The sequence below is a fragment of the Xiphophorus hellerii genome, chromosome 6 (assembly GCF_003331165.1).
Source record: "Xiphophorus hellerii strain 12219 chromosome 6, Xiphophorus_hellerii-4.1, whole genome shotgun sequence".
Classification (NCBI taxonomy): Eukaryota; Metazoa; Chordata; class Actinopteri; order Cyprinodontiformes; family Poeciliidae; genus Xiphophorus; species Xiphophorus hellerii.
Window position 1 is genome coordinate 27914709 of NC_045677.1, and position 15014 is coordinate 27929722.

Here is a 15014-nt window from a genome sequence, read left to right on the forward strand (position 1 = left end):
AACACTGGGAATCTGTGGTGATTTCACTGAAAGTTGGGAAATACTGGCTCTTTCAATAAAAACATGTTTGGATAATTGATGTACTTATTAATAAAAGTTACTACATTGACAAAATGTCTAATTATTATCAGCAAAATGAAGGAAAAAGGTAAAAATGTTGGTATTTGGGCCATGATTATCAAAGCCCCCCCAAAAAGTTCCCATGACTTTCCCAGAGTATTTAGTTCTAACAGATGTTTTCTTATTACATAACTTCTGTGCCTCACTTGCAGTAGTTGAGACAGATTTAATTCCTCTGACTGTTCCTTCACAGAACAATCCAAGGAATCTGGACCAACTGGTTCTTTTTGGAAAACCTTGACCTTCTTTTCTGCAAGAATGACATCACTCATTCTTGATAGTTAATAAAAAGGTCGTCGAGTGCCGCTGCATAATTGTAAAGTAAATATAAAGGTAATCAACCAGCTGGATCAGTCACACAGTGTTGAGTCACATCCATCTGTGATTTCATTCCTGGTACTGTAACTGCTGGTAGCTAGAACCAGTAAGAGTTTCCCAGCAGTCAACCAGTTATTACTGGTCTACAAACAACAGCAACCAGAAAGTAGGTCAAAATAAAAGATAAACATGAAAATGGTAACAGGGATTATACCACATGTAGATCAAAGTCAAAGATTGAAGATTTGATCGTATAAATATATTAGCTTTGTTGTTTCCTTCCAACTAGTCAGTTCAATTTGAATTCAGGTTTATATCAAAGTAAACTATTTTATTTTTTGCAGCACTTGGAAAACATTCAAGTTTGACAACCAAGATTGACGCGAGATCAACATTTCTACGCAAATCAATGGGAAGTAAGAAAAGGGTGATGTAGCACCCTCTGCTGGCCACTGCAGTCAACTGTTTTTAAAGCTACACAAAAGCTGATTTTTAAATATTTACTACATTCAGCAGCAGCTGTTAGTAGAATAGTATGATGAGTTTATTTACCCAGTAAAGGAGGAGCCAAGAATTAATCAGCAAAAAGATTTTTTCCCTCTTTGGTATTTTAAAGTAAATCTAAGTTTGAATTTTAAAATATTTTGCTTCCTTACTTCCCTGTGACCTTTAACCTGATTTTCTTCACCAATTCTCCTGCCTTTCTGAAGGTCTTTTGAAGTTTGACTTACTTTATGTCCACTTCCTAATTATTTTCAGACAAATTAGTTTCTTTGCTATGACTCAACATTTGCACAGCAGGGCATGTTGTTTTTAAATAAAGCATTAAAATTACTATAAAAGGTACCACTACAGAACAATAATCAGGGCTTAATGTGGTCTTTTAGAGAGTACAGGCAGTTATGAAAAAAATTAATCTCTCCTTTTTTCCTGTTTTTGTCTTTTTGTGACATTAAATTATCCATATCAACAAAGAGTTGAAAAAGAGAGAAATATACCCAACATAAAGCACAATGAAGCTTTCAAAACAGTATTTACTGCATTTCTTAGGGCAAAACCAATCTGGCTCAATAAAAAAAGTTATCCCTTGCATTCTTTGTTAAATTGTAAAGGATTTTTACCATTTTTGGCCAAATATCAGATGGAGTGACGATACAAAAGTTGAACTTTTTGGAAAGTGTGACTCCACATCCAGATGAGAAACAACTGAAGAACATCATTCTTCAACAAGATGGTGGCCGTTTCATGGCCTAAAAACTCTGCTTTCTACTAGAAGAAATTCTGGTCCAAATCCAAAAGCAGGAAGTGGACTACAGCGCAGGGCAGTCTGGGTAAATACAACCTAAACAAACATGCAAGAGAAATGATTTGTGATTTTTTTCTAACAAAAAACTAAAGAGAATCCTCCACCTGCTAAAATCTGATGCTACTCTATTTTTGTTTACATTTGGTGAGGAAGAAAGGCTTTCTCTGGAGGTGTTTGTGTTGTTTCCTTCAGTGGTTCTTAGTGCAGCGCCCCCACAGGCGAGGAGGGGAACAGGTTGGTTTGACCCAAAGAAGCAGCAGAAATGTAACAAATGTTGCAATTTTGGCCCTCAATCTAACCAAATTTACCAGACTATTGTGTAAAAACAACCATAAACTTCTAAAACTCTCCAATGGGGCTATTTTTAAGAAAATCTGCAAAAAGCAGTTATTAGGTTTAGGAGGCAATTACTTTTTCATAGTGGATCATGTAATGTTTAGATAGATTTTCTTCTAATAAAATAAAACACCATTTGATCTATAACTTCTACTTACTCAGGCTATTGTTCATTTTTCTGAAACATTCTGGTGTGACAAAATCACGTTAACCTGTAAGTGTGCACAAACTTTTCACACTACACTTCATATCCCATAAACTCCAAAAGAAACAACATTGGTGTTACCAACTGTAAGCTAGCACTGATAGAAACTACATTAGCAACAGTAGTCAGCAACTGTTTCCATGGTTATCTAAAGTCACTCATTAAGTAATTTATTGTAATTTTCCACAGTTTTTAACCCGAACTTAAAGCACAGATCAGAACAGCAGCAGAAGATGAAGAGAGAAAGTTGTTTTACCTGGAGTTTGGGGGAAATAGGCTCCAATCAGCTTGGATCGCTTCTTTTCATAGCCCTTCTGTGTGATGTCACCTGCAAGAGAGAGAAAAAGAGGGGCGATTACTTTCCTTAAATCATCAAGTCCGTTTAACCATGCAGATTAAACTAAACCAACACTTCCTGGTTCAGAATAACACAACTTCAAGTTTTTTTAAGGTCATAAAAAGCGGCAGGAAAAACAACATTCCTCAAATTTCCCTCATAAAACCCATTAGGAAAAAGAAACAATGACTCAAATAAATATAACCAAGTTCAGACTTTTGAAGAGAAAACACTCCGGGTTCAAACATGTTGATTTTCTCCTACAGAAACCAGATGGTGCTGTTCGTTTGCAGGAGAACTGGGACGTGAATTACAATAATTCAGCTGAAAGCTGCTGATCGAGTGACAAATCAGCAGATTTCCAAACAGAACGACACACATCTGAATCCAATAGCACAGATTATTGAAAATATGCTCAGCAAACCTTCATGAAACAACAGCAGCAGAAGTTTGGAGAGTTTTAGACAACAAGTGTTTTTAAGAAATAAAGAGAAAATTTTAAACCTAACAGGGTTTCTTTATAGCAGCGAAGAGCAAATATTCGGGTAAAAAACAATCTTATAAGGGAATTTAGTGAAGCATGCTGGGAAAATGAGTTTCATTGGCTGAAAATGGTCTCAAAACGACAATATTATTGTTTATGGCAATAATTTCAGGGACAACTTACCATCCAGGTAAGTATGTAATTATGAAATGGGTCAAACGATAAGTAAAACTGGGTCACTACTAACCACCAATGTTTATTTCCATTTTGTGTTTCTAGTTGGTCATTCAATTCAATTCAGATAAATCTGTGGGGTATTTTTAACATCGGATATCGATATTGGCTAAATTTTTCATAAACATTATTTGGACAAAAAGCAGGTGCCATGTTGCTTCAGTTCATTGAAAGTTGCAGATATTTGTTTCTGCACAGCATCCCAATCAGGCGCAGAGGTGGACTTTGACTAGACCATTCCAGCCCAGTGATTCTCTTCTGGTGATAACCCAGTTTGCACCAAGGTTGACAGCTTGTATGAGTTTGGTTTTCTCCCAAGCAATGAACTCTGCTTTATAGTTTAAACATCTAAACTCCAAAGGTCATTGATTATTAAGATTTTAGTCAAATTTCAAAGCTCCATTTTGTTTTTGGAGAGTTTTTCTCTTTTGCTCAGACGTCCAGGATGGATTGGCAGAGGTTTAAAATGTTAAATGACCTCCAGTAGTATGGAAATGTCTGAAAACTTCAACTGACAGAAGTTTTCAGTCAGTCCACTGTCTTTGTTCTTTCACTGTACCCCCATAATGCATTGCAGCATACATACAATCTATTATTTGTCCAGAAGCTGCACGCATAAACATCTGTAAATACAACAAGGAACACAGAGGAAGCAAATATTTTTTTGAAATATTACTCTGTCAATGTTATGATAAATGAGGGGGAAGCCAGCAGCAGCCTGCAGAAAGCCTGCAACTCCCAAACCTGATGAATTTGGATGCTATAGAAAAGTTCTTGCTGAGTCGGCAGCTGCAGAGAAATTTGAATTCATTGTGCAAGAATTAAGAAAATAAGACAGTAAATAAAGGAAAAGAAGCCCTGAAGCGGAAAGCAGGCGTTGAGAATGTTAAACATGCACGTTTTAAAGCAGCAGTGTAGAAAAAATACTAAATATTATTCCTAAACATGCTTTTATCTGTCTAAACCAAAATAAATAAAGTAGGAGGAATTCATTTTTTAAAATTTTATTAGGAAATACAGGAAGATTTAGGCTTGCGTTTGGGTTCTTTGGTACATTTGTTTGGCACTTTATGGCGCATTTAATTTGATAATAAGCACATTTGATATCCAAATAGATGATCAGTAATTATTTATTACTGTTTATTCAGGTTTCTGTAAAGAAAGTAAGAATTGCGTGATTATTTCTAAGAACTAAAACTGACAAGAGAAAAGATTTGTGCTGGTGAAAGTGAGAGGAGCGGACAGTGAGGAGCTCAGTCTGATTTAAGCAGTGAGGGAAGGATAAATGAGAGCGAAGTGACACTAAACCGGCAGCAGATCTGTCCAACATGGAAAATAAGCCGTTCGCTCGGCTGACCTGACAAATCCTTCTTAAACACACAGAAACACGACTAACTGGCTCGGATCAGCAATCCCGTCGTCATCCGCGCCGCCGTCGCTGCAGGGAACGAGCGAGCGTTTGGTGGCACGAAGCCGGTAATTAACATCTCCGACAGGGAATCTAACGCCCTGCGGAGACGAGGAGGAAACCGGTAAATGCTTCAGTTTGGGAGGAGAAAGAGAAGCTGGAGGTCTGGACTTCTCTCCCAGTCTCTGGTTAACTGGTTCAGGAGGAAACTGGTAACTGGTTTCAGATCAGTTACACTTTACAAGCTGCCTCAAAAGGGCAGCTTTATGAGTTTTCCAGGCACAGAGTATCATTTTATAGCACAATCAAGTATCTATGTTACCTTCAGATGTTAGAGAACTGCCATATAAACATTTTACTTCCCAATTAAATGCCTGGAAATTGGGTCTCTGTCTCTTTAAGAAACTCCGGCTCTTTCTGAAACTCCCCCCTCAGGAAGTCATCACAACATATCTCCTCTATAAAATGAAAAAAAAAAAAATTATCCGATTAATTATCAGACTAATCAATTACTAAAACGAATCATTAATTGCATCCCTAATATATTTTGGCATAAAACTTTAAAAACTGGTAATGCCCAAAATCAGAATTATTTTCTGTGAACAGCCAGAAAACTGCAATCGGTGCAGCCCTAATAAACACTTTTATTTTCTATTATCATTCCAAGCCAGACATGGAAATATATTTAAAAAATATGTTCATGCTTCTCTTCTGACCTTGTGGAAATCAGCGTTTATTTTCTCCAGATGGGAAACTATATTTATTTTCTTATGTATTTGTTAGAAGAGTTGAGTTGTGGAAGAGAATTGGAAAGGATACGAAAATTTTTATCCACCAACATCGCATCAAAAGAACCCTGCCGCTAGTTTCTGCATCAGTTTGACATCCTGAATCCAGATGAGTAAAGATTAGCAGGATATTAACAGAAATGATAATCATTATACTGAAGTTAAGACATGAGACTTACTCTGCAAACACTCACACCCTGGGTGGATCGTTTCTCAGCTAAACAACCGTCCCGGTGCAGAAGAATGCGAGTGTGGGAAGCTGGTTAGTGTTGAAACAGCCAGCTGAGATTTTATGACCATATACAGAGAGAGAGAAGCAGGAAAGAGAGGCAGCAGCAGAGAGACATGTCAAGAGAGACAGATACGAGGGAAAAGGTGAATGAAGAAAATTAAAACCAGGAGGGGAAAATGGAGGCCGGGAGTTTTGCATCTGTGTAGCTCTTAAAGAATAAACTTTATTCTAATGTTTTCACACTAGAAATGTCGGTTCTGAACGGGTTTGTGTTTATTAATCACTATTTTCTCAGACGTGGGCAGAATATCCAAAAACTGTACTCAAGTAAAGTAGCAGTTTTTCAAAAATATTTTTAATCTAGCAAAAATAAAAAGCAGCCATCTAAGAAATTACTCAAGTAAAAGTGAAAAAGTATTTGGTAATAAATAAAAAAATCTACTCAAGCACAAAGTATCTGATCAAATTATCAATATTTTTTATATTTAAGAATTATATAATTTGGGAAATCAAAATTTTGATATTTTAAGCACAAAATGACAAAAAAAAATTAACAAATGTTAAAATCAGGCAAAATAAATTTTTTCCAAATCACTTTCTTTCAATAAAAAAGAAGTTTTACTCCAGAGTAGCAATACTCTAAAAATAAAATTATTCAAGTAAAAGTAAAAAGTAAAGCATAGTAAAAATACTCCTAAAAGTACTTTTTTTTCTCAAAGAAATTACTCAAGTAAATGCAACTGAGTGAATGTAATAGTTACTACCAGTGTCTGATCATTAGGAGTGCTGAATTTTCAAGAAACTGGATGTTGGTTTAGCAATCTAGTTAAATTAGTTACATATTTTAGCAGCAGACTACAGAAACCAGATTATTGGTGGGCGTCCCACAAGGCTGTGTGCTCAGCCCAGCAATCTTTTAGCCCTGTTGCCAAGGCACAAGCATCACAGGATTAGCAAACATTTAGGGTGCATTCATATCAGCCCTCTTTAGTCCGCTTTAATAAAACTCCAGTTCGTTTGGCAAGAAAGTCCAGTTTGTTGAGGTCAGATGAGTAACGAATTCTGGTTTGCCTACAAACCTCAATCTGTCTTCAGTTAAACTGAACACTGCTGCAGTTCGAATGCATATGTGAACACCAACGGGACCATAGACCACTCTAAAAATGGACTACAGCGCAGGGCATTCTGGGTAAATACTACCAAAACAAACATGTTAGCCTAGCGCTGGCGGTGTTTTACCAAAGAAAGAACAGAAATCCTCCAACCGATAAAATCTGACGCTCCTCCGTTTTTGTTTACATTTTGAGAAGAAGAAGGTTACGGGTTAGTTTCAGAGGTTTTCATGTTGTTTCCTTCAGTGGTTCTTGGTGCAGCGCCCCCACAGGCGAGGAGGGGAACAGGTTTTTCAAAGGGTTTGGTTGGTTTGACAGTGTATTGTGAAAGAGCAGCAGCCAAAAGTAAAACAAATGTTGCAATTTTGGTTCAGAATCAAACCAAATATGTCAGCAAACAGGTGAAACATTTAAAAACCTGAGCCTGCACTTCCATCCATCCTTTTACAGCCTGGATCTAATAAATGGAGCCTCCACAGCAGAGCCTGCTGTCTCTGCGGGATGTTTGTGACGGGATCCTGCTGTGGCAAAAAAAATCTTGCATCTTACAGCAGGAAAGGAATTACTGTAATAAAAATGTTATTTTATTGAGCTTGCACAGTGTGACATCTTAAGGCGGGTTAGTTTCTGAAAGCAAAAACCAAGATTTATATGGTGGCATGCCAAACAAATCTAAAACTTCTCTTCTGAAATATGAAAAGCATTGTCAAAAGCAACAATAAGTACTTTTTCTATATTTCCCCATTTTATTTTTTACAAAAATGTATACTTATTTATAATTTCTAGGCTTGTCAGAATTCAAAATGATTGTGTTACACAATAACAGTCATTTTGAAACCATTTTCAGATAAAAAAAAATCTTTAATTTCTAAAAACTATTTAACACTGGAACTGGAAAACCTTTTAAATATGAAAAAATAAAGAAAACAACAATAATAAAATTGGATTATTAAGTCACTGTAGCCAAAGTAGTACAGCTATAATACAGGCTAAGTGGCAGGTAGTGCAAACAAACTACCACTGGATCTAATTTTAATTTATAGTGCAATTAATTGATTTATTGCTAATTGTGAGGCTTAATCATTTCAAAGAGTCCATTAACACTAATGAGAAGGAAAAAGCGAGGTTTCTCACATAAAAAGTATAATTTAAGTCCCACAGGAGTCTGGAGGAAACACCCAAGGACTCCCTGAGGAACGAGGGAAAGGAAAACACAAACACACCCCAGGATCCGATGGCGGTTGGAAGCAGCAGGTGTTTAGAGAAACAACAAGCTGAGTCAGGACTGAAAGTCACACAGGCAGAAGAAAACAGCTCAGATAGAGTCTGTTTGTCATATTTCAGACGAACAGACAAATCCTGAATCAAGAATCGCTCAAAAACCGGAAATTTGATTTTTAGCTGTTTTTTTTTTTTAAGTTAAAATTTGTTTCCTAAGAACAACAGAGACACACAACCCAGAGTCTAACCCAGGTATTAAAGCGCCACGTTTAGACCATAAAGTTTAACACCGAAACATGTAACCATAATTTCTCATGCCATATTTACGCAATCATGAATACGGTAGGAAAGCTGGACTGTAATCCTGACTTCAAAGGATTTACGGCTCACATCTGGAGAATCGGAACAGTTAACCCGGGCTCCAGTACGAAGGTGAGGATGGAGAAGTTAGCGTCTCGGTTTGGGTTTGACCTCATGAAGCAGCGAGGAAATGAATCTGTCTGCAACGTGCGGCTTTATTAGAGCGGTCAGTTTATTAACGAGCAGAAAGAATCCATTAAGTCCAACATGAAACATGGCAGCTGATGAATAACATGAATGAAACCAGAGGAACTGACGTTTCTGCTCAAATTAATCTGTTTGGTTGGCTAGAGAAGCAGTTTTAATATTTACATAAAACCATAGCCTCTGGTTTTCAGTTTAAATTTATGGTTCAAAACAAATCATTTTCAGATACCACAAAATTTTCCAGGCAAACAAACCATTGGTAAAGTTTTTATTAAATAAGTCAGAGAAAGAATCAGGTTTTCTTCCCCCTTCCCCACCTGTTGCTATGGCCTAGGCCTGTAACAATAATCAATAAAATCAATTAATCGCAAGCTTAATTATTTCCATTGGCATAGTTTATTGTTTTTCTCTTTTCTACCAAAAACTGGATGACAAAAGTCTTCAGTTTGTGATTTGGTCTCAAAGAAAGCTTTTAAATAATGAGTTTTATTTATTGTTTCTGTTGTTTTACTTATTTATCTTGCATATTAAAAATATCTTCCCGTTCTAGTGTTAAATTCTCTTTAGCATTTAAAGATTATTCTTCTTTGAAAATGTGTTCTTGCATTACTGTGCCATTCTTACCATTATATTACTTCAAAACGGTCTAAAAACAACAATATTATTTATCTCAATAACTTCTGGGTTTTCTGTTTTAAGTCACTGACCACACAAAAAAAGAAAATAAATCGAATTCAGCAAAAACAACAACAAAAAAAAACATCAGAATTGAACGTAGCCATTTCCAGTCGCAAAAAACAAGAACAGCCAGAGTGTAGAATCAAACTGGGGAATACGTTGACCTTTGCTCAACTTAAGAGCTCTGAATCACTACAACTGAAAAGCGTTTCCATGGCAACCTGTACCCACCTTCATTTAATTATTTTTATTTCTTAAGTTACAAAACTGAGGAGACTCAGTCTGATAACGTCCAGACTAAATCACAATATTGTAACAATCTCACACTGATTCTAGTAAATGATCTTTGTCACTTGCTGCATTTATATTAACCATAAAGTTGTGCAAATCTAAATCACGAAAATAAATTTGCTTCATGGAAACACGCAAATGTTGAAAAAAACTAATGTTTCTGATAAACAGTTTTTGGATGAGGTGGTTTCTCAGCCGTATCAAAACACTGTTTTCGCATCAAACAAGTCACATGATCAACAGCTGGATGTTACCACTGGCAGAAACGCCAAAGAAGACAACAGGAAGTTGTGTTCTTTGTGGGTTGCAGTTTGTTTTTGCTGTTTTGTGCAGCTCTCAATATTACACAGTTTGTAAAAATATGTGTGGTCTGACAAAGTGTTGAATGCAAGGCTCTTCTGTAAAATGACCGACTATAAATTCCCCAAAATTTATGGGGCCTGTTTTGGGGAATTTATAGTCGGTCGGCCTGTTCAAGCTTATTCACATGTGATTTTAATTTAATTTCCTGTTTAATGGAAACACTGCAATTGCAAATTTGAATTTTTTCAACATTAGTGGAATATAGACAAAGATTTTTAATGTAGGCAGTAGCTACAAATACACAGAAAACTGGGTCAAACAGCTGCTTTTATTTGTTCCCCTTTCAGTAAAGTGTTACTGCTTCTGAATAGTTTAAATGGAGCCGTTTTAAGGAGTTGAAACTGCGGGTGAAATCCTTCTCAGTGAGGGGTTTCCACACGCCTACGTCAGCACGCTGCGCTTACATCCTCTGTTTATCCAGAAACAGCTGCGAGGATCATCCTGCAGCTCTAAAAACAGGGTCAGCAGGGCAGCATGACATCACAGAAAAAAAGACACAAAATAAACCCGGCGCGGGTGAAAACACAGAGGCTGAAACTTTGAGAAACGTGAAAGACATAAGAGCAACAAGAAAAAAAACAACGACGCAGTAATTTTAATGAAATTTCTTTTAAAACTTTCATAAAGCAGATTGAAAATTACTCACCATGCATAATTGTGAGAGTGATTAGGAGTTAAAAAAGAACAACTTTCCTCGCATCTCGTGAAAACACAGGTTGCGCATTCCCCATCGACACACACACATGCCCACCCTCCTAATTAAACACACACTCAGCGAGAAGCAGCTCATTGGTTAGCGAGAGGAGCGGCTCCAGCTGCTCTGAAGACAAAAGGCTGAAGGTGTTTCCTGATATTTCGCTGCTGCCTTTGTTGTTAACACAAACGCACATGTGCACACACTCTCTCCTGATTTGCTGGCAGCTGCTTCATCGACCCTGAGTTCAAAGTGTTGTGTGTTAGGCTAAAATAAAAAGCTCCGCCTGCCCAAACACGCCGCCCGGCGACATCAGCAAAGCAAACAAATTAGTTTGTCGGCCGACTTCACAGGGAGGCGATCAGGATGCACACACCCTCGGGAAGTTTGATTCCCGTCTCTTTTGTTTGCTCAATAACCGCCAACCAGGCCGAGGAGAAGCGTAATCCATGGTATCGTTAGGCTGACGGAAGCAAACGTAGAACTGAATAGGGGCTTTTTTCTGCTGGTTTTAATGGACTGAACCGACCGAAGAACAGAGAAGACATCTGTCTGACAGCTGAACTCAAGCAGACAGTGACAAATACGTCAAGATCAACCACTTTAACTGCTATTTCACATGAGCGACCGCAACATTTCTGCATCAAAGTGAAGGAAGTTTGACTTTTATGGGCGGTTTTCTCTAAATGTTCAACATAAAGTATGGAAAAGAAGCTTAAAGGCAACAAATTTTTTTTAGATTCATACTTTTCTCTTTTTCTTTAGACATTGGCCGCTTTTTAGCTCAACTTTAAACCAGAACACAACCGTATTCATGGTGATTTCACTAAGGGGTAGGCATTTATTTATCATTCAGAGATCTTGAAGATAAGAATTTTGATTTTTATTTGTTATGATAAATTCCAATTAATGGTGTCTGTACACCCTGAAACTGTTCACATTGTTGGGGTTGGTAGTTTTACTACTTTCTCTACTGTTTGTTCAATAAACACCAATAAATTTGAAAATTTGATTAATGCAGAAACTGTGTGCAGGTTAGTAATACAAATTACATTTCTTTACGTGACTGGCGTCTTAAAGTTACCTAAAAATGACAATAAATAGTTCCTCTTGTCACTTTTATCGTCATCACAAAGGTACCACAAAATATTACGACAAAACTTTAACTCCATTTCACCCACCTCTAATTTCACACCAGCACTGATTACTCTAGTTTGTTTGGGGGAATGTGAAAACAAAATCAAACTCTGATGCCGACCAAAAAAAAGGAACTCTAACCTGCCTACAAAGCTACTGGATGTAGATTTAACAAACTAGCTACTTTAGTGCTAGTTTCTAGTTCACAAGATTTTTTAGCAACAGTCTACAAGGAGCTTGATTCCTAGTGGGTGTTCCACCAGGCTGTGTTCCCAGCCCAGTAATCTTTGAGCTCCGTTTTAGATCTGTTCCCAAGACACTAGCATCACAGGACTCTAACAGACATTACGGGTGAATTCACACCAACCCTGTTTAATCCGCTTTAATTGAACTTTAGTGTGTTTACCTAGAAAGTCCGGTTCATTTCAAACTTTGAGGCGGACCAAAAAAAGCAAACTCTGATCCTTCTACAAACCTCGGTCTCGGTTTGATTAAAGTGAACTCTGGTGTGGTTCGAATGCATATTTAAATTTAAGTGTACTACAGCTCAAAGCATTCTGGGTAAGTACAACCAAAACAAATGTGCTAGTGTACCAGACTATCAGGTGGGAAATCAACTTTAGAATTTCAGAAAAATTAATCAGCAACAAAAAGGCCAATAAACTCATGAGGTGAACCAGTTTTAAATTGGATCTTTAGGTTCTTCAGAACCAGAAGCCTGCTAAAAAACAGTTAATTTTTATTTCTTTAACTAAAAGTAAAAAATATCAAAGTGTACAAGCAAGTCTTGGGCTTCTCCAGAGCAAAAATGTTGGATAAAAGTTTAAATTCATACAAAAGTTGCAAAATTCTTGAAACTGAAACTTATTTGTCCTGAAAAAAATGATTAAATATCCAAAAATGTTACTAGAGTATGAGATTATGAGATTCCTAATCTTAATTTTGAGCTGTTACATTAATAACTTAGTATCTTTAGCGTTCATTACAATGTTATTCATTTTAATTCTTTGGCATTTTAATATATTTTATGTATTTGTTGATTGTTGGTGCAGACAATACTGTCTACTATTGAAAACTGAGACGTAATAACTTCAACTTAAGTTTTCCCCTCGTTTTATTGATCGTAACATGTTCTGTATCGACATTTCCTCATGAGTGCAAAGTCATCCAGAAGTTTTTTTGGTTCCACATTTTACTGAAACTCAACAAAGAATCCAAACATTTCCCAGATTCAACGCTAAGAAGCTCAGGGGAGATCGACCAAACTAATGAAGTCATCTTAAATCAAGAACAAATCCAGCGGGGTGATCTCACTTCCTGCGTTTGAAACAAAAACAGACACTCCAAAGGAAAGAGGGAAGCAGAGGGAGGGAGAGACGGACCCGTCCCGCAACAATTCGAACATCGGTTTCCTCGTGACGCGGGGGCTCGGCTGACTGACCTACATGTCCGAGAAAAGTCCCCTCATCGAGCCGAGAGTCTTGTGATGCGAGCGCAGCTCTTCACTGTGGAAAATCTGGGTCATGGGGTCACTTATTCCAGCAGTGTCGTGTGTCTATTATATAAGATTACAACATGGGTTGAATTAAAATGACTTTTACAGAGGATCTAGAAACCAGACACACCCCTGGTTAGAGGACGGCTGTTTAAGATGTAAAAATAAGGATTATTATGAAGTTTATCCCACTTTTAATGTGAAAAATATGGTGTGCTTCCAAAGTATTTCAACCATTTTTACGTTCTGTCAAGTTATAACCACAAACCTTAATATATTTTACAGGAATTCTATAAAAATGCAACATGGTTTTCATCCTCAAAATACTTTATCAGCACCAATTTAGTTGACTGCTTCGTAACCTCTCAAGTGAATAACGTTTGACATCTGAGTTGAAGTTTTGATTATCGACTTTTAGAAATTCGTTCAATTAGTTAAGAGTTTATATTCATGCTCTTATTTTGAAGAGGTTGAAGATGCAGTACTTCCGTTTTTTCCCCCCGTATTCCCAAGAAATTTATCCTGAACAAGAAACGTTCAGGGAAAAAAAATACAGACAAGAACAAACATTATAGAGCATGTAAAATATGTCAATATCAAATCGGTGCTTTAAGGTTGTAGTTTTTCAAGGGCATTTATAATTTGAATTGAAGGTGACCTTAGAGTTAGCCTTAGCCTTAGCTAACAGAACTAATGTTTATGATTACTGCTTTACAGTTAGCGCTGCTAATTCTTTAGCCAGTGATGCAAAAACACTTTGCTATTATTATCCTAAATGAAAACTTATAGGTGGCTAATAAATAGTTTATATATATTAATTCATCTCTAAGCACTTTACAAATCATTAATAACTGTTTATTATGCACTAATTAACAGTGGGAAGAAGACATAATCTATCGGTTCTTGCCAAATAGTGAGTCTGCTCACTTATCTGAAGCTGTTATTCTAAACATTTCATACTACCCTGTAAGCACATTATGCATTTGTAAATATAATTTTTTTAGCATATAGTCTCCTTCTTTATGTTAAAGTGCTTATAGATGCGTGTATAACATATCTATAAACTATAATCCATCTATAAGGGGAGAGAAAAGAGGAACTTAATCTGGAATTAGCCTGAACTGAACACCAACTTCCCCCTGATGTTAAAATGCTCTGCTGCCGGTTTGGCTGTTCCCTCACTGAGATCTGATCTCTGCATGCAAATAAGGGCAGCTCAGTTTTTGTTTGCAGCTTACAGGTGGGGTTGGCTGACCTTTCAGTGAGCTAAAACTGTCCTGATGCGTTCTCCTGTGTGTCTACCTTCATTTACATGAACTTTTCCTGATCCAGATATCACACCAGGATGCAGATGGAGTTTTATCACCAAAAGGTGGGAGCCGGAAACTTTCCTACTCTAAATATTCCAGAAATAGATCAGAAATGGAGAAGAAAGCAGTGAGAAATTCAGATCAAGTCTGAAAGGACGAGGGATCAAATATGAGCTTCAACAGTCAAATAAAATTCCCGAAATAGGCCAGGACAACCTTTGATACTGATGTCCGACACCCACATGCAAACAGCAGGCCTGCACCTGTGCTTAAAGCCGAGCCGGCTGTCAGTCCGATGATATTTACCTTCAGGGCTGAGACGGTGACAGTTAGACTTCTGACAAACACATAAATCACCCAAACAAACCGACTGCTTTACAACCTCACCCCTGACCCGGGTTCTCATCTGTCCTGACCGGACTGAAAGGCGTTTCAATC

The 15014-nt window shown here is 37.2% G+C and overlaps 1 protein-coding gene across 9 annotated transcripts in view; it reads right to left on the reverse strand.

Moving 5' to 3' along the window:
- The window catches only part of LOC116721375 (disco-interacting protein 2 homolog C), a 163372-nt gene that overhangs the window by 77698 nt on the left and 70660 nt on the right, over positions 1-15014 (reverse strand). For 7 of the 9 annotated variants that reach the window (XM_032565047.1, XM_032565046.1, XM_032565051.1 and 4 more), the window contains exon 2: positions 2542-2613. In XM_032565047.1, the coding sequence (XP_032420938.1) occupies positions 2542-2613 (72 nt within the window). Of the gene's footprint in view, positions 1-2541; positions 2614-5715; positions 5767-10586; positions 10743-15014 lie in introns of those variants that run through there. The other 2 variants (XM_032565052.1, XM_032565053.1) reach the window with 2 other exon arrangements.